A 24,738-nucleotide genomic window follows, 5' to 3' on the forward strand; every position below is an offset into this window, starting at 1 on the left:
GCCTGGCTCCCAAGTCGATGGGTCTGTGCCTACCCACGGCTCGCACCTGTGCCTACCCATGACTGGGCAAGTCACGTGACATCCATAGATTAGGGACTAATTAATTTATTTCAATTGACTGATTTCCTCATAGGAACTTTTAACTCAGTAAAATTGTTAAAATTGTTACATGTTCGTGTTTATATATTTTTTTTATCAGTATAGTTCTACAATTTATCTTCTTAAAATCTGATTTTTAAACCCAAACATCAATCCCGGGTTTACGTAGGTTACTTTCTAAATGTAATCCGTTACTATAGTTACCTGTACAAAATTGCAATCAGTAACGTAACTTTTGGATTACCCAAACTCAGCAACGTAATGATTACTTTCAGTTATGCTAGCAGATCCCCATAGACTTCCATTCATTGCGCTGATGCTAGTTAGCATTGGCTCGCGAAACCACCTCAAACTTCCTTCATACTGGACACAGAGACGTATAGTTTATTTCGTTAGCGTTACTTAGCAACCGCACAAGTGTTTAGACCGATAGCACCTGTAATGACCAACGACTTCTGTCATATGTACACAACATCTACGTGCATTTTATTTATCTTTAAAAATAGTTTGACAAAAACACATTCAAAACTAGGTACAAAGAAATTATACACACGAAATACATGATTATATTCTTTGTTTATCTGTTGGATTCTCTTCAGATTACTGTTTAAAAAATATGGACAATGGAGCATGAAGTGAAAGGGGTTTCTCTCTTGGTTTTCACACGCCGTTTAGCACACTGCAGTCACATAAGAACAGCATCAAACCAACACTGACTTTGTTTTGCCAGAGGCCTGATGGGACATCTCCCTTTTTGTGTTATTGTAATGGAAGATGGCTTACTTGGAAGCAATACCATTTTTTTAAAAATTATCTAGCGACAAATGATCTGCCTTGATATGTTAATAAAACCATCCATCTGATCTGAGGGATTATAAGGTGACATCTTTGAAAAGGAATCCCTTTTTTGCAAAAAGAGTTCCTGGAGGCAATCTTTAAATAGGTTACTTCCTTGTACGGGCCACCCTCACCCAACCTCCTCTGCCAGTGTGGCCTGTTTTGGGTTTCACAAAATGCGTTGTGCTTTTTAACTGGTGTGGCATCTTGCTCTACTTGTTTTTCCTTTGTCTCCGCTGTCGGAATTCCATACGTGCTCATTGGACCGTGGGCGACCTATCGGCGTCTTAGCTGCTCTGCTATGAATGATGCCAACAAAAAGAGGATGTTTAATGATTTCAAACGATGATAATCGGCAGTTTCACACTCACTAAGTCATGGAAGAAACAGGTCCCTGTCTCGTAACCTCTGTGGATCGATTGGCAAGCTCCTTCAATCCAAACCCCATGGCATTCCCTGCTGTCATTTCCCCAAGCTTCTTCACACCCTAAGCAGAACAGAACCTAACAGAACCCCCTGGGTTATGTTCATTAGGCACTGAAACAGAAAGGGACTACCTGGACTTGTCCAATAAGGAACTCTCATTTTCGTTTTTTTTTTTTTTTTGCTTTGAAAAACATTTGTAAAAGTTTTTCTGTTCCATGCCCAAATGAACACAACTCTGCTCATTAACTGGAATGACTAAACCCCAAAACCTCTTTAACTCTACATTATGTAACGGCATCTCCTGCAACTGTCCAATCCCATTTCCACGACAGATAGGTCTCTGTTTTCCACCCTTTCCCAGTAAGCACTTACACACACCCATCATAGATTTCAAAAGCACTGCATTGGAGTGTCCTTTCCACCATTGTTAAATCCATGTAAGATAGTGTGCAAGTGTACACTTTAGGAGAAGAGTGGAGGAATAGGGACGCAGCCTTGGGTCTCCATTCAATTCTTATTGCAGTAATTCAACACTCAGCGTGATTGAAATGTAAAGGTAATTTCAGATTGAGCCATCATATACAGCGTTTAACGTGAATGTAGTCTCCGCAAACGCAGGCACATTTGCCTATACCTTTCAATCGAGGCTATAGTGCTGAACTTCCACGATATGGATTGAATGGAGCCTTTAGTCTCTAGTCAGCCTGGCCCAGCAAGGTGAGGTAGATGTCGGACTGGAGGAAGCGAGGGTAGCAGTCTGTATCCAGGAGGGAGTAGATGCGTTTCTGGGCGTGGGACAGGGAGGTGTGTGATGGGGCCTGTAGGAGCTGTGTGGTTAAGTCTCTGGTCTTACTGTCCAAGTTCACCTGAAAGGCATGGAGAGAGAGAGAGAGAGAGAGAGAGAGAGAGAGAGAGAGATAGAGAGAGAGAGAGAGAGAGAGAAAGAAAGAGAGAGAGAGAGAGAGAGACAGAGAGAGAGAGAGAAAGAAAGAAAGAAAGAAAGAGAGAGAGAGAGGCAGAGTGGGGAAAGGGAGGGAGGGAGGGAGCGAGAGGGGAGAAAGAAAGAGCAAGAGCGGGAGAGATATGGAGAGACGGAGGAGGAGAGAGAGGGGCAGTGGGAAAGAGAGGGAGAGGGAGATGGAGACAGAGAGAGAGGGGGGGAGAGAGAGTGAAAGAGGGCGAGGATGGGGGATGGAGGGGAGAGAGAGGGAGAGGACGGGATGGAGGGAGAGAGAGAGTGAAAGAGGGAGAGGATGGGGGATGGATGGGAGAGAGAGGACAGGGGATGGAGAGAGGGAGAGGACAGGGGATGGAGGGAGAGAGAGAGTGAAAGAGGGAGAGGACAGGGGATGGAGGGAGAGATAGTGAGAGGGAGAGGACAGGGGATGGAGGGAGAGAGAGAGAGAGTGAAAGAGGGAGAGGACAGGGGATGGAGGGAGAGAGAGAGAGAAAGAGGGAGAGGACAGGTGATGGAGGGAGAGAGAGAGTGAAAGAGGGAGAGGATTGGGGATGGAGGGAGAGAGAGTGAAAGAGGGAGAGGACAGGGGATGGAGGGAGAGAGAGAGTGAAAGAGGGAGAGGACAGGGGATGGAGGGAGGGAGAGAGTGAAAGAGGGAGAGGACAGGGGATGGGTGAATCAACTGGTTTAACAAACACACCATCGTGCAGAAGGAAGAAGATTACAGAATGGTAGATGGATAAAGAGAAGCCCATTTACAGATAAACCGATAGAAAGGCCGGTCAGGCAACTTCAAGTATAGACGAATGCTGTATACCTCTCGTGGCGCCCCCGCATCAATATAGGTGGCAGTGATCGCCTTGGCCCGTCTGTGCAGGCTGAAGTTGTTGGACGAGTTTCTGTACTGCTCACAGGCCAGATAGAACTGCAGATTCTCCTCACTAAACTCTGAGCGAAGGAATGCTCCAAACACAGACACGCCCACTGGAGAGGGGGGGGGGGACGAGGAAGGGAGAGAGGAGGAGGGGTGGGGGGCGAAGAAGTGAGAAAGGGGGGAGGGAGGAGGGAGGGAGAGAGGGGTGGGGTGGGGGACGAGGAAGGGAGAGAGGAGGAGGGGGGGAGAGGGAGAGGGGGAGGGGGGGGCGAGGAAGTGAGAAAGGGGGGAGGGAGGGAGAGAGGGGTGGGGTGGGGGACGAGGAAGGGAGAGAGGGGGAGGGGTGGGGGCGAGGAAGGGAGGAGGGGGGGAGAGAGAGAGGGAGGGAGGAGTATTAGGGTTCATGAAAGTACATTTAGGAAGTCACTAGAGGGGAAGACGAGGAAGGGGAGACAGATGGGATGTTCACACACCCCATTGGCCAATACACTGACATGCAAACACACACCCCATTGGCCAATACACTGACATGCAAACACACACAGACACAGCTTTATTTGTGACTTTTTGGAGTAAAAATCCTATTTTCCCTAACTCTAACCTGCAAAACCCAAAACCTAACCCTTAAGCTTAAAATAGCATTTGAACAAATTCAGGACCTGAAAAAATCCTGACGTTTCAAAAAAGTTAATGTGCACGCACACAAGCACACGCACGCACGCACACACACACACACACACAGATACAGCATTTACACAGAAATATACACAGTCTGTAAAGTACTAATCAATCATAGGATTTTTTCCCCCAGTATATTGTCATTCGTGCTATCTTTAATCAGTCACACATCCACCCCTTTTACTATCTCTCTCTCTCTCTCTCTCTCTCTCTCTCTCACTGCTTAGACAGTGGGTTGCAACATGTTTTAGTGCAGACTGAGTGGGGGTGGGGAAGCGAAGGAGTCCAGCAGATTGCTGACACAGTGGTTACAACATGTCATTGTTCACACACCGTGACTGGGATAGGCAGGGCAACACATTAACACGTACGCGCGCACACACACACACATACACACAAACAAACACACACACACACACACACACACACACACACACACACACACACACACACACACACACACACACACACACACAGGTTTGTTTTGCTATCCTTATTGGGGACCAAATAATTGATTCCGATTAAAAAATCGTATTTTCCCTAACACCAACCGTAACCTTTAACCTAGCCTCATCGCAAACCAGAAAAACGGGAAGCCTGAGGAGGCTCCATGGCAGAAATCAGCTCAAGAGGGGTCAGCACCAGATGTCAATCAGTGACGCCTCGCAACTCGCCAAACAATCAAATGCTTTGCTTGGGCGGAGCTCCGAAGGCGCTCCCCAGTTTAGTGCCGTAAGGAGCAACAGTCTACAATGCTGGCCATAAAAATAGGCTTTATTCTTGACGTAAGTGATATTTGGCTGTAAAGGCTAGCATGAGGGACAAGTAGCTAGCCACATTGAGTTATTTTTGTTGTTCTTGAAAAGTCAGCTAACCTTGTAAGTTACCTAGAGTAGGTATAACTAACTAACCTAGCTAGCTACTATTAGAATGCAATTAAAAAAAAATAAAAACAGCATATTATTGACCTAAAAGGTTTCCTCTGTTAGCCCAGTCGCTAGTTTATGCAGGGTCAATGATGCATAGACAGTTCCTGGTTGCTATGGGAGCTGCAATGATTTTGCTAGCAATATTGCTAAAAATGAATTAAATAAAATTAACCTCGTAGAATGTTTCCTGTAATGCTCATCTCCATTAGCCTAATTGTCATCTCCTTATTTTCATACAATGATTGGATTTGCACAAAATTTGATGTCAGAACTTAAAACTTAAAAGGCATGTACAAAATCTGGTATATTCTTTACCTTATATACATTGTCTACTGGTATCATTTTAAATTGAGAACGTCAACATGTAAACTATGTGTGAGTTTAGCTATTCTCTGCTTCAGATGACAGATGCCCACAAGGCTAGTAATGCCATCATTCTGTGGTCCTGCATTGGCGATGCGATGCTATATGATAAGCAGCTAAATGTATTCATAAAGCTGATATACTGAGAGCTGATATACAATCAAATAAAACATATTAGAGATCTTACAACCAGACAAGGAAATGTTCATTTGAGAATAAATCCCAGAAACACAGACAAATTACAGACACAATCCCCTCTTTATTGCAGGTTTGTGATATGTGATTAATCAACACTGACACTAGTTCATCACCGACGCTAGTTGATGACTGACACAATTAATCAACACTGACACTAGTTAATCACTGACACTAGTTAATCACTGACACTAGTTAATCACTGACACCAATTAATCAACACTGACACTAGTTATTCACGGACGCTAGTTGATGACTGACACCAATTAATCAACACTGACACTAGTTAATCACTGACACCAATTAATCAACACTGACACTAGTTCATCACTGACACTGGTTAATCACTGACACTGGTTCATCACTGACACCAATTAATCAACACTGACACTAGTTAATCACTGACACTGGTTAATCACTGGCACTAGTTAATCACTGACACTAGTTAATCACTGACACTGGTTAATCACTGACACTAGTTAATCACTGACACTGGTTAATCACTGACACTAGTTAATCACTGACACTAGTTAATCACTGACACCAATTAATCAACACTGACACTAGTTAATCACTGACACTGGTTAATCACTGACACTAGTTAATCACTGACACTAGTTAATCACTGACACCAATTAATCAACACTGACACTAGTTATTCACCGACGCTAGTTGATGACTGACACCAATTAATCAACACTGACACTAGTTAATCACTGACACCAATTAATCAACACTGACACTAGTTCATCACTGACACTGGTTAATCACTGACACTGGTTCATCACTGACACTGGTTAATCACTGACACTAGTTAATCACTGACACTAGTTAATCACTGACACCAATTAATCAACATTGACACTAGTTAATCACCAACACTAGTTAATCACTGACACTAGTTAATCACTGACACCAATTAATAAACACTGACACTAGTTCATCACTGACACCAACTAATCAACACTGACACTAGTTCATCACTGACACCAATTAATCAACACTGACACTAGTTAATCACTGACACCAATTAATCAACACTGACACTAGTTAATCAACACTGACACTAGTTAATCACTGACACTAATTAATCACTGACACCAATTAATCACTGACACAAGTTAATCAACACTGACACTAGTTAATCACTGACACTAATTAATCACTGACACCAATTAATCACTGACACAAGTTAATCAACACTGACACTAGTTAATCACTGACACTAGTTAATCACTGACACTAGTTAATCACTGGCACTAGTTAATCACTGACACCAATTAATCAACACTGACACTAGTTTATTTTGAATAATAGTTAATCAATTAAAACAAGTTTAAACACTTCACCTAACATAATCAAAACTTCATCACTTCATAATGTATAACTAAGCTAAAGACCATCAAGGACAACAACCTCCCGAGCCACTGCCTGTTCACCCCGCTAACCTCGAGAAGACGAGGTCAGTACAGGTGCATCAAAGCTGGGACCGAGAGACTGAAAAACAGCTTCTATCTCAAGGCCATCAGACTGTTAAACAGCCATCGCTAACATAGAGTGGCTGCTGCCAATATACTGACTCAAATCATTGGCCACTCTAACAAATGCTTCACTAGCCACTAGCCTTTATTATTGGCACTTTAATAATGATGTTTACATATTTTGCATTACTCATCTCATATGTACAGTTGAAGTCGGAAGTTTACATACACTTACGTTGGAGTCATTAAAACTCCTTTTTCAACCACTCCACAAATGTCTTGTTAACAAACTATAGTTTAAGGAAAGTCGGTTAGGACATTTATTTTGTGCATGACACAAGTAATTTTTCCAACAATTGTTTACAGACAGATTATTTCACTTATAATTCACTGTATCACAATTCCAGCGGGTCAGAAGTTTACATACACTAAATTGACTGAGCCTTTAAACAGCTTGGAAAATTCCAGAAAATTATGTCATGGCTTTAGAAACTTCTGACAGGCTAATTGAAATTGGAGGTGTACCTGTGGATGTATTTCAAGGCCTACCTTCAAACTCAGTGCTGCCTCTTTGCTTGAAATCATGGGAAAATCAAAAGAAATCAACCAAGACCTCAGAAAAATATTGTAGACCTCCATTGAGTCTGGTTCATCCTTGGGAGCAATTTCCAAACGCCTTAAGGTATCACGTTCATCTGTACAAACAATAGTACTCAAGTATAAACACCATGGGACCACAAAGTCATCATACAGTTCAGGAAGGAGACGCGTTCTGTCTCCTAGAGATGAACGTATTTTGGTGTGAAAAGTGCAAATCAATCCCAGAACAACAGCAAAGGACCTTGTGAAGATGCTGGAGGAAACAGGTACACAAGTATCTATATCCAGAGTAAAACGAGTCCTATATCGACATAACCTGAAAGGCCGCTCAGCAAGGAAGAAGCCACTGCTCCAAAACCGCCATAAAAAAAAACAGACTACGGTTTGCAACTGCACATGGGGGCAAAGATAATACTTTTTGAGGAAATGTCCTCTGGTCTTATGAAACAAAAATTGAACTGTTTGGCCATAATGACCATCATTGTGTTTGGAGGAAAAAGGAGGAGGCTTGCAAGCCGAAGAACACCATCCCAACCGTGAAGCACAGGGGTGGCAGCATCATGTTGTGGGGGTGCTTTGCTGCAGGAGGGATTGGTGCACTTCAGAAAATAGATGGCACCATGAGGTAGGAAAATGTTGTGGATATATTGAAGCAACATCTCAAGACATCAGTCAGGAAGTTAAAGCTTGGTCGCAAATGGGTATTCCAAATGGACAGTGACCCCAAGCATACTTCCAAAGTTGTGCCAAAATGGCTTAAGGACAACAAAGTCAAGGTATTGGAGTGGCCATCACAAAGCCCTGGCCTCAATCCTATAGAACATTTGTGGGTGTACGAACAAGGAGGCCTTACAAACCTGACTCAGTTACACCAGCTCTGTCAGGAGGAATGGGCCAAAATTCTCTCAACTTCTTGTGGGAAGCTTGTGGAAGGCTACCTGAAACGTTTGACCCAAGTAAAAAAAAATTAAAGGCAATGCTACCAAATACTAATTTAGTGTTCTTCTGACCCACTGGGAATGTGATGAAAGAAATAAAAGCTGAAAGAAATCAATCTTTCTGTATATGTATATGACATTTAATCCCTGGGTAGTAGATAGAAGTAGATGAAAGCAGTCCAAGAAAGCTTTTAATTTCAATAACAGTAGACTGATGATAGTGTTTATGCGGTTGTATTTATGAGGCTATCATTTAGACTGTTTTTGTATTCTGTCTGATTGCTATGTGTGAGCCACATCACTATAAAGACATTTCCATTCCACAAGAATGGACAATACAGTTTGTAATCTGAAAGGAACATTGGCTGAGTTTATTACTTGCCTTTTGGCCAACCAGATAAGCTCTTTTGCCTATAATTGGGCAAAAGATCAGAAATGGACTGCCTGTCTAAACCCAGCCATTGAGATGTAGGAATATAGCCTATATGTCTACAGGCTCCATATACAGTGCATTCGGAAAGTATTCAGACCCCTTGACTTTTTCCACATTTTGTTATGTTATGGCCTTATTCTGAAATGGATTAAATTGCGTTTTTTTCCCCTCATCACTCTACACACAATACCCCACAATGACAAAGAGAAAACAGATTTTTAGAAATGTTGGTAAATTTATAAAAACAAATAAAAAATGAATCACATTTACATAAGTATTTTATGCCCTTTACTTAGTACTTTGTTGAAGCACCTTCGGCAGTGATTACACCCTCAAGTCTTCTTGGGTATGACTCTACAAGCTTGGCACACTTGTATTTGGGGAGTTTCTCCCATTCTTCTCTGCAGATCCTCTCAAGCTCTGTCAGGTTGGATGGGAGCGTCGCTGCACAGCTATTTTCAAGTCTCTCCAGAGGCGGAAGGGTTGAAGTCCGGGCTCAGGCTGGTCTACAAGGACATTCAGAGACTTGTTCCGAAGCCACGCCTGCGTTGTCTTGGCTGTGTGCTGAGGGTCGTTGTCCTGTTGGAAGGTCAACCTTCACACCAGTCTGAGGTCCTGAGCGCTCTGGAACAGGTTTTCATCAAGGATCTCTTTGTACTCTGCTCTGTTCATCTTTCCCTCGATCCTGACTCGTCTCCCAGTCCCTGCCGCTGAAAAACATCCCCACAGCATGATGCTGCCACCACCATGCTTCACCGTAGGGTTGGTGCCAGGTTTCCTCCAGACGTGACGCTTGGCATTCAGGCCAAATAGTTCAATCTTGGTTTCATCAGACCAGAGAATCGTGTTTCTCATGGTCTGAGAGTCTTTAGGTGCCTTTTGGCAAACTCCAAGCGGGCTGTCATGTGCCTTTTACTGAGGAGTGGCTTCCGTCTTGCCTCTCTACCATAAAAGCCTGATTGGTGGAGTGCTGCAGAGATGGTTGTCCTTCTGGAAGGTTCTCCCATCTCCACAGAGGAACTCTGGAGCTCTGTCAGAGTGACCATCGGGTTCTTGGTCACCTCCCTGACCAAGGCCCTTCTCCTCCTGATTGTTCAATTTGGCCAGGCGGCCAGCTCTAGGAAGAGTTTTGGTAGTTCCAAACTTCTTCCAATTAAGAATGATGAAGGCCACTGTGTTCTTGGGGACCTTCAATGCAGCAGACATGTTTTGGTACCCTTCCCCAGACCTGTGCCTCGACACAATCATTTCTCGGAGCTCTACGGACTATTTCTTCGACCTCATGACTTGGCTTTTGCTCTGAGACAGGTGTGTGTACATTTGCAAATCATGTTCAATGAATTGAATTTACCACAGGTGGACTCCAATCAAGTTGTGGAAACGTCTCAATCATGATCAATGGAAACAGGATGCACCTGAGTTAAATTTTGAGTCACATAGCAAAGGGTCTAAATACCTATGTAAAGTTGTGGCCAAAAGTTTTGAGAATTACACAAATATTAATTTTCACAAAGTCTGCTGCATCAGTTTGAATGATGGCAATTTACATATACTCCAGATTGTTATGAAGAGTGATCAGATTAATTGCAATTAATTGCAAAGCCCCTCTTTGCCATGGAAATGAACTGAATCCCCCAAAAACATTTCCACTGCATTTCAGCCCTGCCACAAAAGGACCAACTGACATCATGTCAGTGATTCTCTCGTTAACACAGGTGTGAGTGTTGATGAGGACAAGAATGGAGAATTCTCTGTCATGCTGATTGAGTTCGAATAACAGACTGGAAGCTTCAAAAGGAGGGTGGTGCTTGGAATCATTGTTCTTCCTCTGTCAACCATGGTTACCTGCAAGGAAACATGTGCCATCATCATTGCTTTGCACAAAAAGGGCATCACAGGCAAGGATATTGCTGCCAGTAAGATTGCACCTAAATCAACCACTTATCAGATCATCAAGAACTTCAAGGAGAGCGGTCAATTGTTGTGAAGAAGGCTTCAGGGCGCCCAAGATAGTCCAGCAAGTGCCAAGACCGTCTCCTAAAGTTCATTCAGCTGCAGGATCGGGGCACCACCAGTACAGAGCTTGCTCAGGAATGGCAGCAGGCAGGTGTGAGTGCATCTGCACGCACAGTGAGGTGAAGACTTTTGGAAGATGGCCTGGTGTCAAGAATGGCAGCAAAGAAGTCACTTCTCTCCAGGAAAAACATCAGGGACAGACTGATATTCTGCAAAAGGTACAGGGATTGTACTGCTGAGGACTGGGGTGAAGTCATTTTCTCTGATGAATCCCTTTTCCGATTGTATGGGGCATCCGGAAAAAAGCTTGTCCGGAGAAGACAAGGTGAGCGCTACCATCAGTCCTGTGTCATGCCAACAGTAAAGCATCCTGAGACCATTCATGTGTGGGGTTGCTTCTCAGCCAAGGGAGTGGGCTCACTCACAATGTTGCCCAAGAACACAGCCATGAATAAAGAATGGTACCAACACATCCTCCGGGAGCAACTTCTCCCAACCATCCAGGAGCAGTTTGGTGACGAACAATGCCTTTTCCAGCAGGGAGCACCTTGTCATAAGGCAAAAGTGATAACTAAGTGGCTCGGGGAACAAAACATCAATATGTTGGGTCCATGACCAGGAATCTCCCCAGACCTTAATCCCATTGAGAACTTGTGGTCAATCCTCAAGAGGCAGGTGGACAAACAAAAACCCACAACTTCTGACAAACTCCAAGCATTGATTATGCAAGAATGGGCTGCCATCAGTCAGGATGTGCCCCAGAAGTTAATTGACAGCATGCCAGGGCGGATTGCAGAGGTTTGCAGAGTCAACACTAACAAATATTGACTCTTTGCATCAACTTCATGTAATTGTCAATAAAAGCCTTTGACACTTATGAAATGCTTGTAATTATACTTCAGTATTCCATAGTAACATCTGACAAAAATATCTAAAGACACTGAGGCAGCAGACTTTTTGAAAATTAATATTTGTGTCATTCTCTAAACTTTTGTGCACGACTGTAAATAAGGTATCTGCTTTTATTTGTAATGCATTTGGTAAAATTTCTAAAAACCTGTTTACACTTTTTTATTATGGGATATTGTGTGTAGATTAATGCGGGGAAAAAATGTAATTTAATCGATTTTAGAACAAGGCTGTAACATAACAAAACGATGGAAAAAGTCAAGGGGTCTGAATACTTTCCCAATGCACTGTTAGCATTAATGGTTCTCTAATGTTCCACATTCTAATAGGACTACACTAAAGTATGGTGTGTGTGTGTGTGTGTGTGTGTGTGTGTGTGTAGGTAGGTGGGGGCACATGTAGCCATGACAACCTAAGATTTATCTTTAACTGACAACCATTTCCCTAGAAGAGCAAGGACACTAGACAGTTTGGCTTTCAAAGCTTTCCTGTAATGTGACTATCAAAAGGAAGGTTACTGAAAACACCATCCCTTAGTTATTTTGATCCCGTACGACAGGGGTAGGTAACCCTGTTCCTGGACTGCCGCAGGTACTAACTAGGCGCCCACACCTGAACAACTGAGCTAATTGATCAGTTCAGTGAATTGACTAAATTCAACACACCTGGTCTTCCAGGTCAGTCAAATCAAAAACATGAAGTGCCTGCGGGCCCCTCCAGGACCAGGGTTGCCTAAACCTGTTTTACAAGATAACGACAACAAACTGTCACAACAGTGTGTGGTCTGGTGGAATAATACGGGTGTTAGTAACAGGACAGGAGAAATTCTAGAAGGAATGAGGAAGTAAATAAGACATTACTGTATCTTCCTTGGTCACGGCGTGTGTCCCCCAAATGGCACCCTGTTCCCTATATAGTGCACTACTTTTAACCAGAGTCAATAGTCAAAAGTGGTGCACTATATAGGGAGAAGAGGGTGCCATTTGGGATTCAGTAGGCACACCTATTATAAATGGTTCCAAGGTCCCACCCATGACCCTCGTCACGTAGAACAATCAATCTGAGAACTGGGACTGTATTCACGAAGCGTCTCAGAGTAGGAGTGCTGACCTAGGATCAGTTTGGCCTTTTAGATCACAATGAATACGATGGCATGGACCTGATCTTATTCTCTGAGACGCTGTATGAAAGAGGGCAGTTGTTGTTCGTTCAAATATATTTTTATTGGTCACGTACACATATTTAGCAGATGTTACTGCGGGTGTAGCGAAATGCTTGTGTTCCTAGCTCTAACAACGCAGTAGTATCTAACAATTCACAACAATACACACAATCTAAAAGTAAAATAATGGAATTAAGAAAAATATAAATATTAAATCGAGCAATGTCGGAGTGACATTGACTAAAATACAGTAGAATAGAATACAGTATATACATATGAGATGAGTAAATCAGTATTTAAACATTATTAAAGTTTCTAGTGTTCCATCATTAAAGTGGCCAGTGATTTCAAGTCTATGTACATAGGACAGCAGCCTCTAAGGTGTAGGGTTGTGTAACCGGGTGGAAGCCAGTTAGTGGTGGCTATTTGTGGGAGAAGAAGGTGTTTAGCTTGTCCAAAGCAAGGCGTCGGTGTCCGTGACGTGGCCGATTTGACCTTTGTAGGTCGTGATTGTCTGTAGACTCTGCCACATACGTCTCGTGTCTGAGCCGTTGAATTGCGACTCCACTTTGTCATATCCTAGTCTGCGTGATCAAAACAATCTTGAAGCATGGATTCCGATTGGTCAGAACAGCGTTGAATAGACCTTAGCACAGGCACTTCCTGTTTGAATTTCGTCCTATAGGAAGAGAGGATCAAAATGGAGATGTGATCTGATTAGCTAAAAGGAGGGCGGGGGAGGGCCTTGCAGGCATTTTGAAAAGTTGAGTAGCAGTTGTCCAATGTTTTCCCAGCACAAGTACTACAGTCAATGTGTTGGTAGATCTTCGGTAGCGTTTTCCTTAAATTTGCTTTGTTAAAATCCCCAGCTACAATAAATGTTGCCTCAGGATATATGGCTTCCAGTTTGCATGAAGTCCAGTGTGGTTCTTTGAGGGCCATCGTGGTATCGGCTTGAGGGGGACTATACACGGCTGTGACTATAACCAAAGAGAATTCTCTTGGGAGGTAATACGTTGGCATTTGATTGTGAGGTATTCTAGGTTGGGGGAACAAAATGACTTGAGTTTCTGTATGTTATCACAATCACCCCATGAGTAGTTAATCATGAAACATACACCTCGCCTTTCTTCTCCCAGGAGAGTTCTTTATTCTTGTCTGTGCGATGTACTGAGAATCCAGCTGACTGTATAGACAGGGACAGTATATCCCGAGAACCATGTTTCCGTGAAACAGAGTATGTTACAATCCCTGATGTCTATCTGGAAGGAGATCCTCGCCCTGAGCTTGTCTACTTTATTATTCAAAGACTGAACATTAGAGAGTAATATACTCGGAAGCGGTGGATGGTGTGTATGCCTCCTGTGTCAGACTAGAAGTCCCACTCCGAATATCTCTTCTCTGCTGGCGGTGTTTTGGAGCAGCCTCTGGGATAAGTTCAATTGCCCTGGGGGGTAGGAACAAAGGATCCAAGTCGTATTCCTGGTCGTAAGGCTGGTGAGTTACTGCCACTCTGATATTAAAAAAAAATTCTGTCCTGCTAAGCACTCCAAATGTAACAAGTACTTTTGGGTGTCAGGGATAATGTAAGTACATGTTTTTCATTAAGAATGTAGTAAAGTAAAGATACCCCCAAAAACAACTTAAGTAGTACTTTTAAGTATTTTTATTACATTTTTATTTAATTAAATTTTATTTAGGTAAGTCAGTTAAGAACAAATTCTTATTTACAATGACGGCCTAGGAACAGTGGGTTAACTGCCTTGTTCAGGGGCAGAATGGCAGATTCTTTAATCTTGTCAGCTCAGGGATTTAATCTAGCAACCTTTCGGTTACTTGCACAACACTCTAACCACTAGGCTAACTGCCGCCCCAACTTAAGTACTTTACACCACTGAGCAGATGCAACAATATGTTAGTTGACAACAACGCTGCTTTCCACTTTGTTTTTTAATGTAGATCCACAAGCGTCCTATAATTAAACGCCCATATCGTGCAGCCCTACGTGGCAGAGTGGAGATGATCTCAAAATCAGATCGACTTTTGTTTGCACTGTTCAATCAAACTTCAACCAATCAGAATGGAGAAAGCCTCATTGAAATGATTTTAGAAGGTATGTGTTTCCACTCTAGGGTCACGGACGACTCATAAAGCAAAATGGATCACTTTTATTATGAAAAAACACAAAATACTGTCAAAAACTGTCAACAGAACAAATGCATTGTGGTATTTTTTCCCCCATATTTCCCAGCCCTACATTTGGAACACAATCCAGATCATTCGAGACAGTCGTCTAAAACGGTCTTACTGTTTTCTATCACATCTATTCATAGTAACTAGTGCTGCACTCAGCTTTATGGCACAGCACACGGAAACCAATGACGTACGCAAAGACCATACGGCCCTATCGCGCTGACATCACAACACACTGCAAGACACTCGTGAGCTGAGGTTGAAAACAGGATCAGAGTACACTTTGCATTTCCTCCCCACCCCTCCTTCTCCCTGAGCCCTAGTCTCTTGTGGACAGACTACGTAACATAAATGGTATCAGAACATCTGTCAGCGGCCTGTGGGACGCAAACTCAACTCAAAGAGAGACCACAGAAAAACAATACACTTCAATAATGACAAGATCAACATCCAACTCTAATTATAAACTGGGTGCTTCAAGCTGAATGCTGATTGGCTGACAGCCGTGGTATATCAGACTGTATACCACGGGTAGGACAAAACATGTATTTTTACTGCTCTAATTACCTTGGTAACCAGTTTATAATACCAAATAAGGCATCTCTGGGGTTTGTGGTATATGGCCAATATACACCGGCTAAGGGCTGTGTCCAGGCACTCCACGTTGCATCGTGCTTAAGAACAGATTTTAGCCGTGGTATATTGGCCATATACCACACCCCCTCCCCTTATTGCTTAATTACAGGTGCCCAGTATACACTCCGGTGCAACAATTGTTCTGGTGGTTCTTTCAACGTCCCTGGTCATTTGGATAAATCACGTTTTGGCAGGTGTGCGCATCTTTTACATTTCTGAAAGAGACATTCGTCTCATAGACTTGACCCGAAACGTGCAGACGGGGGGGGGGGGGGGGTGCTATCACCCTGCTTCCTTTCCTCAATCTAGTATCTTTTCTCATACCTCTCCCCCCTCCTAGAATCTAATCAAGTAGTTGGCGCCAGATTTTCCTTCTGGGATGCCCAGATGACCTTTGCCCTAACCCTTCCATGTTTGTAGATCTGTACAGCTTTACCACTACACTGATTATGCCTGAATAAAGCCCTTCAGATCAGCAAACATGGAAGGGTAAGGGCCAAGGAGGAAGAGTAGGGAGTGGTTTAGTCTACTGGCCAGGAGGGGGTGTCCTAGTCTACTGGTCAGGAGGGTGTCCTAGTCTACTGGTCAGGAGGGTGTCCTAGTTTACTGGTCAGGAGGGTGTGTCCTAGTCTACTGGTCAGGAGGGTGTCCTAGTTTACTGGTCAGGAGGGTGTCCTAGTTTACTGGTCAGGAGGGTGTCCTAGTTTACTGGTTAGGAGGATGTCCTAGTTTACTGGTCAGGAGGATGTCCTAGTCTACTGGTCTGGATAGGGTGTCCTAGTCTACTGGTCAGGAGGATGTCCTAGTCTACTGGTCTGGATAGGGTGTCCTAGTCTACTGGTCAGGAGGGTGTCCTAGTCTACTGGTCTGGATAGGGTGTCCTAGTCGACTGGTCAGGAGGGTGTCCTAGTCTATTGGTCAGGAGGGTGTCCTAGTCTACTGGTCAGGATAGGGTGTCCTAGTCTACTGGTCAGGAGGGTGTCCTAGTTTACTGGTCAGGAGAGGGTGTCCTAGTCTACTGGTTAGGAGGGTGTCCTAGTCTACTGGTCAGGAGGGTGTCCTAGTCTACTGGTCAGGAGAAGGTGTCCTAGTCTACTGGTCAGGATAGGGTGTCTTAGTCTACTGGTCAGGAGGGTGTCCTAGTCTACTGGTCAGGAGGGTGTCCTAGTATACTGGTCAGGATAGGGTGTCCTAGTCTACTGGTCAGCAGCTTTACCACTACACTGATTATGCCTGAATAAAGCCCTTCAGATCAGCAAACATGGAAGGGTAAGGGCCAAGGAGGAAGAGTAGGGAGTGGTTTAGTCTACTGGCCAGGAGGGGGTGTCCTAGTCTACTGGTCAGGAGGGTGTCCTAGTCTACTGGTCAGGAGGGTGTCCTAGTTTACTGGTCAGGAGGGTGTGTCCTAGTCTACTGGTCAGGAGGGTGTCCTAGTTTACTGGTCAGGAGGGTGTCCTAGTTTACTGGTTAGGAGGATGTCCTAGTTTACTGGTCAGGAGGATGTCCTAGTCTACTGGTCTGGATAGGGTGTCCTAGTCTACTGGTCAGGAGGATGTCCTAGTCTACTGGTCTGGATAGGGTGTCCTAGTCTACTGGTCAGGAGGGTGTCCTAGTCTACTGGTCTGGATAGGGTGTCCTAGTCGACTGGTCAGGAGGGTGTCCTAGTCTATTGGTCAGGAGGGTGTCCTAGTCTACTGGTCAGGATAGGGTGTCCTAGTCTACTGGTCAGGAGGGTGTCCTAGTTTACTGGTCAGGAGAGGGTGTCCTAGTCTACTGGTTAGGAGGGTGTCCTAGTCTACTGGTCAGGAGGGTGTCCTAGTCTACTAGTCAGGAGAAGGTGTCCTAGTCTACTGGTCAGGATAGGGTGTCTTAGTCTACTGGTCAGGAGGGTGTCCTAGTATACTGGTCAGGATAGGGTGTCCTAGTCTACTGGTCAGGAGGGTGTCCTAGTTTACTGGTCAGGAGAGGGTGTCCTAGTCTACTGGTTAGGAGGGTGTCCTAGTCTACTGGTCAGGAGGGTGTCCTAGTCTACTGGTCAGGAGAAGGTGTCCTAGTCTACTGATCAGGAGAAGGTGTCCTAGTCTACTGGTCAGGAGGGTGTCCTAGTCTACTGGTCAGGAGGGTGTCTAGTCTACTGGTCAGGAGGGTGTCCTAGTCTACTGGTCAGGAGAGTGTCCTAGTCTACTGGTCAGGAGAATGTGTCCTAGTCTACTGGTCAGGAGAAGGTGTCCTAGTCTACTGGTCAGGAGACGGTGTCCTAGTCTACTGGTCAGGAGGGTGTCCTAGTCTACTGGTCAGGAGGGTGTCCTAGTCTACTGGTCAGGAGGGTGTCCTAGTCTACTGGTCAGGAAGGTGTTCAAGTCTACTGGTCAGGAGAAGGTGTCCTAGTCTACTGGTCAGGAGAAGGTGTCCTAGTCTACTGGTCAGGAGAAGGTGTCCTAGTCTACTGGTCAGGAGAAGGTGTCCTAGTCTACTGGTCAGGAGGGTGTCCTAGTCTACTGGTCAGGAGAAGGTGTCCTAGTCTACTGGTCAGGAGAAGGTGTCCTAGTCTACTGGTCAGGAGGGTGTCCTTGTTTACTGGTCAGGAGGGTGTCCTAGTCTACTGGTCAGGAGGGTGTCCTAGTCTACTGGTCAGGAGGGTGTCCTTGTTTACTGGTCTGGAGGGTGTCCTAGTCTACTTACTCCGACTGGCCAGGAGGTCGTCCAGCGATTCAGCCCACTTATCAAGTTCCACCCGACTGAACTTGGCGTTGCTGTGGCCCACCTGACTCCACTGGTGCATCAACGGGTGGCGAGACCTCCGCTCTTTATCACTGTTAGGGAGGAGAGGGGGGAGAGGAAGGGTGAGAGAGATTCAGAGAGAGGAGGGGTGAGGAGAGAGATGGGAAGAGATAGGGGGAGAGAGAGTGAGGGAGGGAGATGGAGAGATAGGGAGACAGTTGGAGAGGGGGGAGAGGGAGAGACAGGGAGATGGAGAGATAGGGAGACAGTTGGAGAGGGGGGAGAGGGAGAGACAGGGAGAGGGAGGGAGATGGAGAGATAGGGAGACAGGAGGGGAACGGGAGAGAGGCAGGGAGAGGGAGGGATAGGGAGAGGGAGGGAGAGAGAGAGGGAGAAATAGGGAGACAGGAAGGGAACGGGAGAGAGGCAGGGAGAGAGGGAGAGAGGGGGAGAGGGAGAGACAGGGAGAGGGAGGGATAGGGAGAGGGAGGGAGAGAGAGAGGGAGAAATAGGGAGACAGGAGGGGAACGGGAGAGATGCAGGGAGAGAGGGAGAGAGGGGGGAGAGACGGAGACAAAGGGAGAGAGGAGACAGGCATCAGATTTCATGATAACACAACCCCTCATTTCCACAACTGTTTGGCGACTGAGGTCCGGATGGGTATCGTTTCAAACGGAACTTCTTAGGATACGTCCCAAATGGCACCCCATTCCCTATGTAGTGCACTACTTTTGACCAGGGAAAGTACCTCATATTTCCTATTTAGTGCACTAATCTTTACCAGAGCCCAAAGGGCTACGTAGGGAATAGGATGCCATTTGGCCAGGGACTGCTTTAGACATATTCCTCTTAGAAAGCTACCTTGTCCACAGTCTATTGTCCACAGTCTATTGTCCACAGTCTATTGCCCACAGTCTATTGTCCACAGTCTATTGTCCACAGTCTATTGTCCACAGTCTATTGTCCACAGTCTATTGTCCTCATTATATTGTCCACAGTCTATTGTCCACAGTCTATTGCCCACAGTCTATTGTCCACAGTCTATTGTCCACAGTCTATTGCCCACAGTCTATTGCCCACAGTCTATTGCCCACAGTCTATTGTCCACAGTCTATTGTCCACAGTCTATTGCCCACAGTCTATTGTCCACAGTCTATTGTCCACAGTCTATTGCCCACAGTCTATTGTCCACAGTCTATTGTCCACAGTCTATTGCCCACAGTCTATTGTCCACAGTCTATTGCCCACAGTCTATTGTCCACAGTCTATTGCCCACAGTCTATTGTCCACAGTCTATTGTCCACAGTCTATTGTCCACAGTCTATTGTCCACAGTCTATTGTCCTCATTATATTGTCCACAGTCTATTGTCCACAGTCTATTGCCCACAGTCTATTGTCCACAGTCTATTGTCCACAGCCTATTGTCCACAGTCTATTGCCCACAGTCTATTGTCCACAGTCTATTGCCCACAGTCTATTGCCCACAGTCTATTGTCCACAGTCTATTGTCCACAGTCTATTGCCCACAGTCTATTGTCCACAGTCTATTGTCCACAGTCTATTGCCCACAGTCTATTGTCCACAGTCTATTGCCCACAGTCTATTGTCCACAGTCTATTGTCCACAGTCTATTGTCCACAGTCTATTGCCCACAGTCTATTGTCCACAGTCTATTGTCCACAGTCTATTGCCCACAGTCTATTGTCCACAGTCTATTGTCCACAGTCTATTGCCCACAGTCTATTGTCCACAGTATATTGTCCACAGTATATTGTCCACATTCTATTGCCCAGTCTATTGTCCTCATTATATTGTCCACAGTCTATTGTCCTCATTATATTGCCCACAGTCCATTGTCCTCATTATCTTGTCCACAGTCTATTGTCCACAGTATATTGTCCTCATTATATTGTCCACAGTCCATTGTCCTCATTATATTGTCCACAGTCTATTGTCCACAGTATATTGTCCTCATTATATTGTCCACAGTCCATTGTCCTCATTATCTTGTCCACAGTCTATTGTCCACAGTCTATTGTCCTCATTATATTGTCCACAGTCTATTGTCCTCATATTGTCCACAGTCTATTGTCCTCAGTCTATTGTCCTCATTATATTGTCCACAGTCTATTGTCCTCATTATATTGCCCACAGTCTATTGCCCACAGTCTATTGCCCACAGTCGATGACCTCACCTGTCTCTCTGTTCTTTCTGTTCTGGGTTAAACAGGTTGGAATGTGATGAATGGGGACTCTGGAGATACAGACACAATTCGTTTGTTTCCAAGTTGAAATGATTGGCTTGTGTCACTCCTACAGTCAACACACACACACACACACACACACACACACACACACACACACACACACACACACACACACACACACACACACACATACACACACACACACACACACATACACACACACACACACACACACACACACACACACACACACACACACACACACACACACACACACACATACACACACACACACACACACACACACACACACACACACACACACACACACACACACACACACACACACACACACACACACACACTTCTTTGGTTTTGGCCCAAACGTTATACAACATTTTAAGAAGTTCTGTTTGAGCAATATTTTCCTGTATCGAGTCATTGTCGCCATTTTAAAAAGAACATTCAACATTCCAAACCTAAAGCATTAAAACGTGACGTAGTGGATGTCAATGTGGATGTCAACATATAGGAGAAATAGGAGAAGAGGGGGACTCGGTATTCATTGGTTTGGCCATTTGGCAGATGCTTTTATCTAAAATAACAAAAGGAAAGACTGGATGAGGTTCTAATGAGTTACACAATGACAGAATAATATGCCTGTGTAACAGTATAACTTTAGACCGTCCCCTCGCCCATACCCGGGAGCGAACCCTCTGCACACATCAACAACAGTCACCCCGCGAAGCATCGTTACCCATCGCTCCACAAAAGCCGCGGCCCTTGCAGAGCAAAGGGGGAACCACTACTTCAAGGTCTCAGAGCAAGTGACGTCACCGATTGAAACGCTATTTAGCGCCGCACCGCCGCTAACTAAGCTAGCCGTTTCACATCCGTTACACGTGACAATATTTAAATCAAATTGAGAATATTTGAGGTAAATGTGTGCTGTTGAGCGTGATTATTTAATCCTTTGTCAACTTAGTGTGACCTTGACATTAACAAAACCGCTTTATAAGGAACACTCTGTCGGATGAATCTCAAGGTTGGAATTACTACTGAGAGGAACCAGAAAGGGTGCATTTCTTTATTAGCTCATACACTTCCCTGATTGGAGTAGAGATTTCACAAGGTCCAATGGAATGGTCTGAAATGGTGCACCCGGAAATCTAGAACTAGCGCACCTAGTCAAAACCCATCTAACACACACAGGCTATCCATTCCCATACAGTCGTCCTAAAACACCCAATACCCTAAACACTGCCAGGGACCACTCCTCTAGTGATCCTGACCTCCCACATCCCCCTTTACCTGCCCAAACAGGCTCTTCAGGTGTAGCTTGGCTGCTGACAGCTTGGCTCTGGTGTGGGACCGTTGCTGTGACTTCAAGGACAAGGGGCTGAAGCCAGAGGTTGAGAGCGAGGGAGAGGACGGTGGCTGGTTGTCGCTGCCCACGCTCTCTGTGCTGCGGCTCGTCGTCCCCGGCGCCAACTGCCCGTCACTATATGCCCTACACCCTTCACTGAGGTTCACCACTCCAAGAAATCCCTTGCCCTCTAGCTTCCCCAGTTCTGTGAAGTTCTCCACACTGACGCTGTGATCCCTGCTCAGCTCCCCCCTCCCGTGGCTGGCTCCAGGCTCCACGATGATAGGGGTAGGGGGGAAAGAGGTGGTTCGCCCATCCAGTTCGTCACCTTCCAGGTCGGGGTTGTAGGTACCTGACTCCCCGTCCCGGCTGTGGTAGTTGTGGCTCTTCACGGATACTTTCCTCCGCGGCAGGAAATCCATATCGAGTAGAGACCCCTCGGAGCTGTACCGACGCATGACGGCAGTGCCTCTGGGTGGAGTTAAGAGACAAGGAAGGATGGAGGGACTGATGTGCAGGTGGAGAAAGAGAGTGAAGGGAAAGGGAGGATGAAAGAGAGAAATAGTCTGGAGGGAGAACCCCAGCAAAGAACAGCCTATAAAAAGAAAACAGAGAGAGAGGGGGAATTGGACATGATAGATTTGGACAATCACAGAAAATGGGTGAAATGGGTCAATTCATCCGGACCACAGTGTGCTGTTCCATGTCATCGGTACACTTTTACAGAGTGCAGCTGGTCGGACTCATGAGCTGTGTCCCAAATGGCACACTATTCCCTACATAAGTGCCCTATTTTTGACCAGGGCCCATAGAGTAGTGCACCATGTAGCGAATAGGGTGTCATTTGGGATGTAGATCATGAGTCAGACCAGCTGCAGTATGTATGATAACAACTGCTATGTCCAATGCTGTCAAGTCCACTCTACATGCAATGTGGGTTAACGAGAAAGCTTTTTTTCTGATATTCATATGTGACATATTGAAACCACCTATTAGTTTTCAACTGACATGAGAGACATATTAACATTAATGTGTTGGCCCCTTGGCTGCAAAAATGTGATGAACTGTAGTCATGCCAGTCTACTGATTTAAATTCAGCAGATTTGTACTGATTCTACTGATTTGAATTCAGCAGATTTTTACTGATTCGATTGACTTGAAATATTGATTTGAGTGAAATGGTCTTCCTGCAACTTGACCCACATCTAAATGACATATGACTGGTGTGAAGAGTAACATGTCTTCTCCATACTATCATATAACTGATTTAAACAGCAACATGTATTCTCCATACGATCATGTTTACTTATGTTTTTAACTTGGTGTTGTAATTGTGTATTAACGTGATAACCACACATGTCAGTGTTTATGCTGTGTATAACTCAAATGTTGAACTTGGGCTGTCTACAAGGCATTACATAACTGTTGAGACTGCCGCTGAGAACTTTAAACAGAAGTATTATCTATGTCCCACGGGAGGGGAGTTGAATACCTTGCAGTAAATCTAACAACAACAAAAAAAGAGCCGGGGTAAAATGTATTACCTCGATGTCCTGCGGTTACTCTGCCACCTGTGCTTTCATGATTTTGGCTCCAAACAAAGAGTTCTCTGTCCCGGGAAGTATATCCACTGATTGAACCATAATATATATATATATATTCGATTAGGCTTGCTTTAGTTGAGAGTCTCACTTGTGACGTCAGAGCATTGCCTGTTGTGTATTATTGTTAACTAGGAACCAAAACGGAAGTAAACGGAACGAAACGGGGAGAGACCTAGCTGGATTTGTCCAATATAAAGTCTCGTTTTAATGCAAAACGTTTTCGTTTGTAGTAAATGGTTCCCGTTGCAAAACGTTTTGTACTAATGATTACACCCGTGTCAAGACACGGAGTCGCGGATGCCTCTTCTCTCTCCACCGAGTGCTCTCAATAACCAACAGAGTCCTGACGCTGCATGTGTTACTGAATATCTATGAATACGTAACAAGCATACAGACAGACGAAACGAAATCACAAGCACCAAGAAAGTTTCTCTGTCTCAAACTTCATTCAGACCTTTTTAAATCTCACACTTGCATGAACCAGAAACGCCTATTGTCTGTGTTGCCACCCACAACTCCGTCTCAGCTTGCCGTGTTGTCTCTTGAAGCTCTCTGTACAGTACAACATCATTCACATATTTTAGGTGTGTCGTGGAAAAACACTTCAGAACTCCCCGAGGCTAAGGAAGCTTACTTTGAATGGAATTACCGAAGGGAGGGAACTTTTCTGTAGCTGCCTGAGCTATTTTAATAATGTCAGTGTCAATGACGGAATGGAAGATCATTCAAAATAAGTTGTTTATATTGAATAAAATGTTCAAATTAACTTCAATAATTTGAAAATGATCTCATTTTGTTATTTGAACCGTATGTTTTTATTATCCATATCTGTGGATTTAACAATGTAGGCCAACAAAGGACTTTGCACATGGTGTCATGCCATCTCTGAACTCTAAATAACTACTACACTATACTGCATTACGCTGTTCATCACTCTGCATTTAGATATAGTAATACTGATACTGTAAATACAAGGAATATCAACCATATACCTATTGGATATCAACCATATACCCACTATATAGCCAGCAGCGTCCCACCCTGCGTAACACTTCTGGCCACTTCTGGCTTGCTTCTGAAGCTAAGCAGGGTTGGTCCTGGTCAGTTCCTGG

General features: G+C 44.6%; 1 protein-coding gene across 2 annotated transcripts; it reads right to left on the reverse strand.

The window, feature by feature from the left end:
• Positions 1 to 552: 552 nt before the first annotated feature.
• LOC110496726 (uncharacterized) lies at positions 553 to 24,267 on the reverse strand. 2 transcript variants are annotated; one of them, XM_036953579.2, is made up of 6 exons: positions 23,567 to 24,267; positions 21,968 to 22,617; positions 20,645 to 20,703; positions 18,410 to 18,540; positions 3,138 to 3,304; positions 553 to 2,228 (listed from the first exon to the last, which is right to left on the reverse strand). In XM_036953579.2, exons 2-6 carry the CDS (start codon positions 22,478 to 22,480, stop codon positions 2,058 to 2,060), a joined length of 1,041 nt encoding a protein of 346 aa, XP_036809474.2. In that variant the 5' UTR covers positions 22,481 to 22,617; positions 23,567 to 24,267; the 3' UTR covers positions 553 to 2,057. The 2 variants fall into 2 exon arrangements, with proteins under 2 accessions (XP_036809474.2, XP_036809475.2); XM_036953580.2 differs by having other exon boundaries at positions 24,081 to 24,232.
• Between the last annotated feature and the right edge of the window lie 471 nt (positions 24,268 to 24,738).

This window comes from Oncorhynchus mykiss, chromosome 18, assembly GCF_057628025.1.
Source record: "Oncorhynchus mykiss isolate SJ-2025 chromosome 18, ASM5762802v1, whole genome shotgun sequence".
NCBI classification, from domain to species: domain Eukaryota; kingdom Metazoa; phylum Chordata; class Actinopteri; order Salmoniformes; family Salmonidae; genus Oncorhynchus; species Oncorhynchus mykiss.

Coding starts and splice junctions, on each gene's coding strand:
- LOC110496726 (XM_036953579.2), bottom strand. CDS start 22,480: ATGCGTCGGTACAGCTCCGAGGGGTCTCTACTCGATATGGATTTCCTG. Junction 20,704..21,967: donor TGAAGAGCCTGTTTGGGCAG/GTAAAGGGGGAT, acceptor CTGTATCTCCAG/AGTCCCCATTCATCACATTC. Junction 3,305..18,409: donor CGACCTCCTGGCCAGTCGGA/GTAAGTAGACTA, acceptor CCCCCTCTCCAG/TGGGCGTGTCTGTGTTTGGA.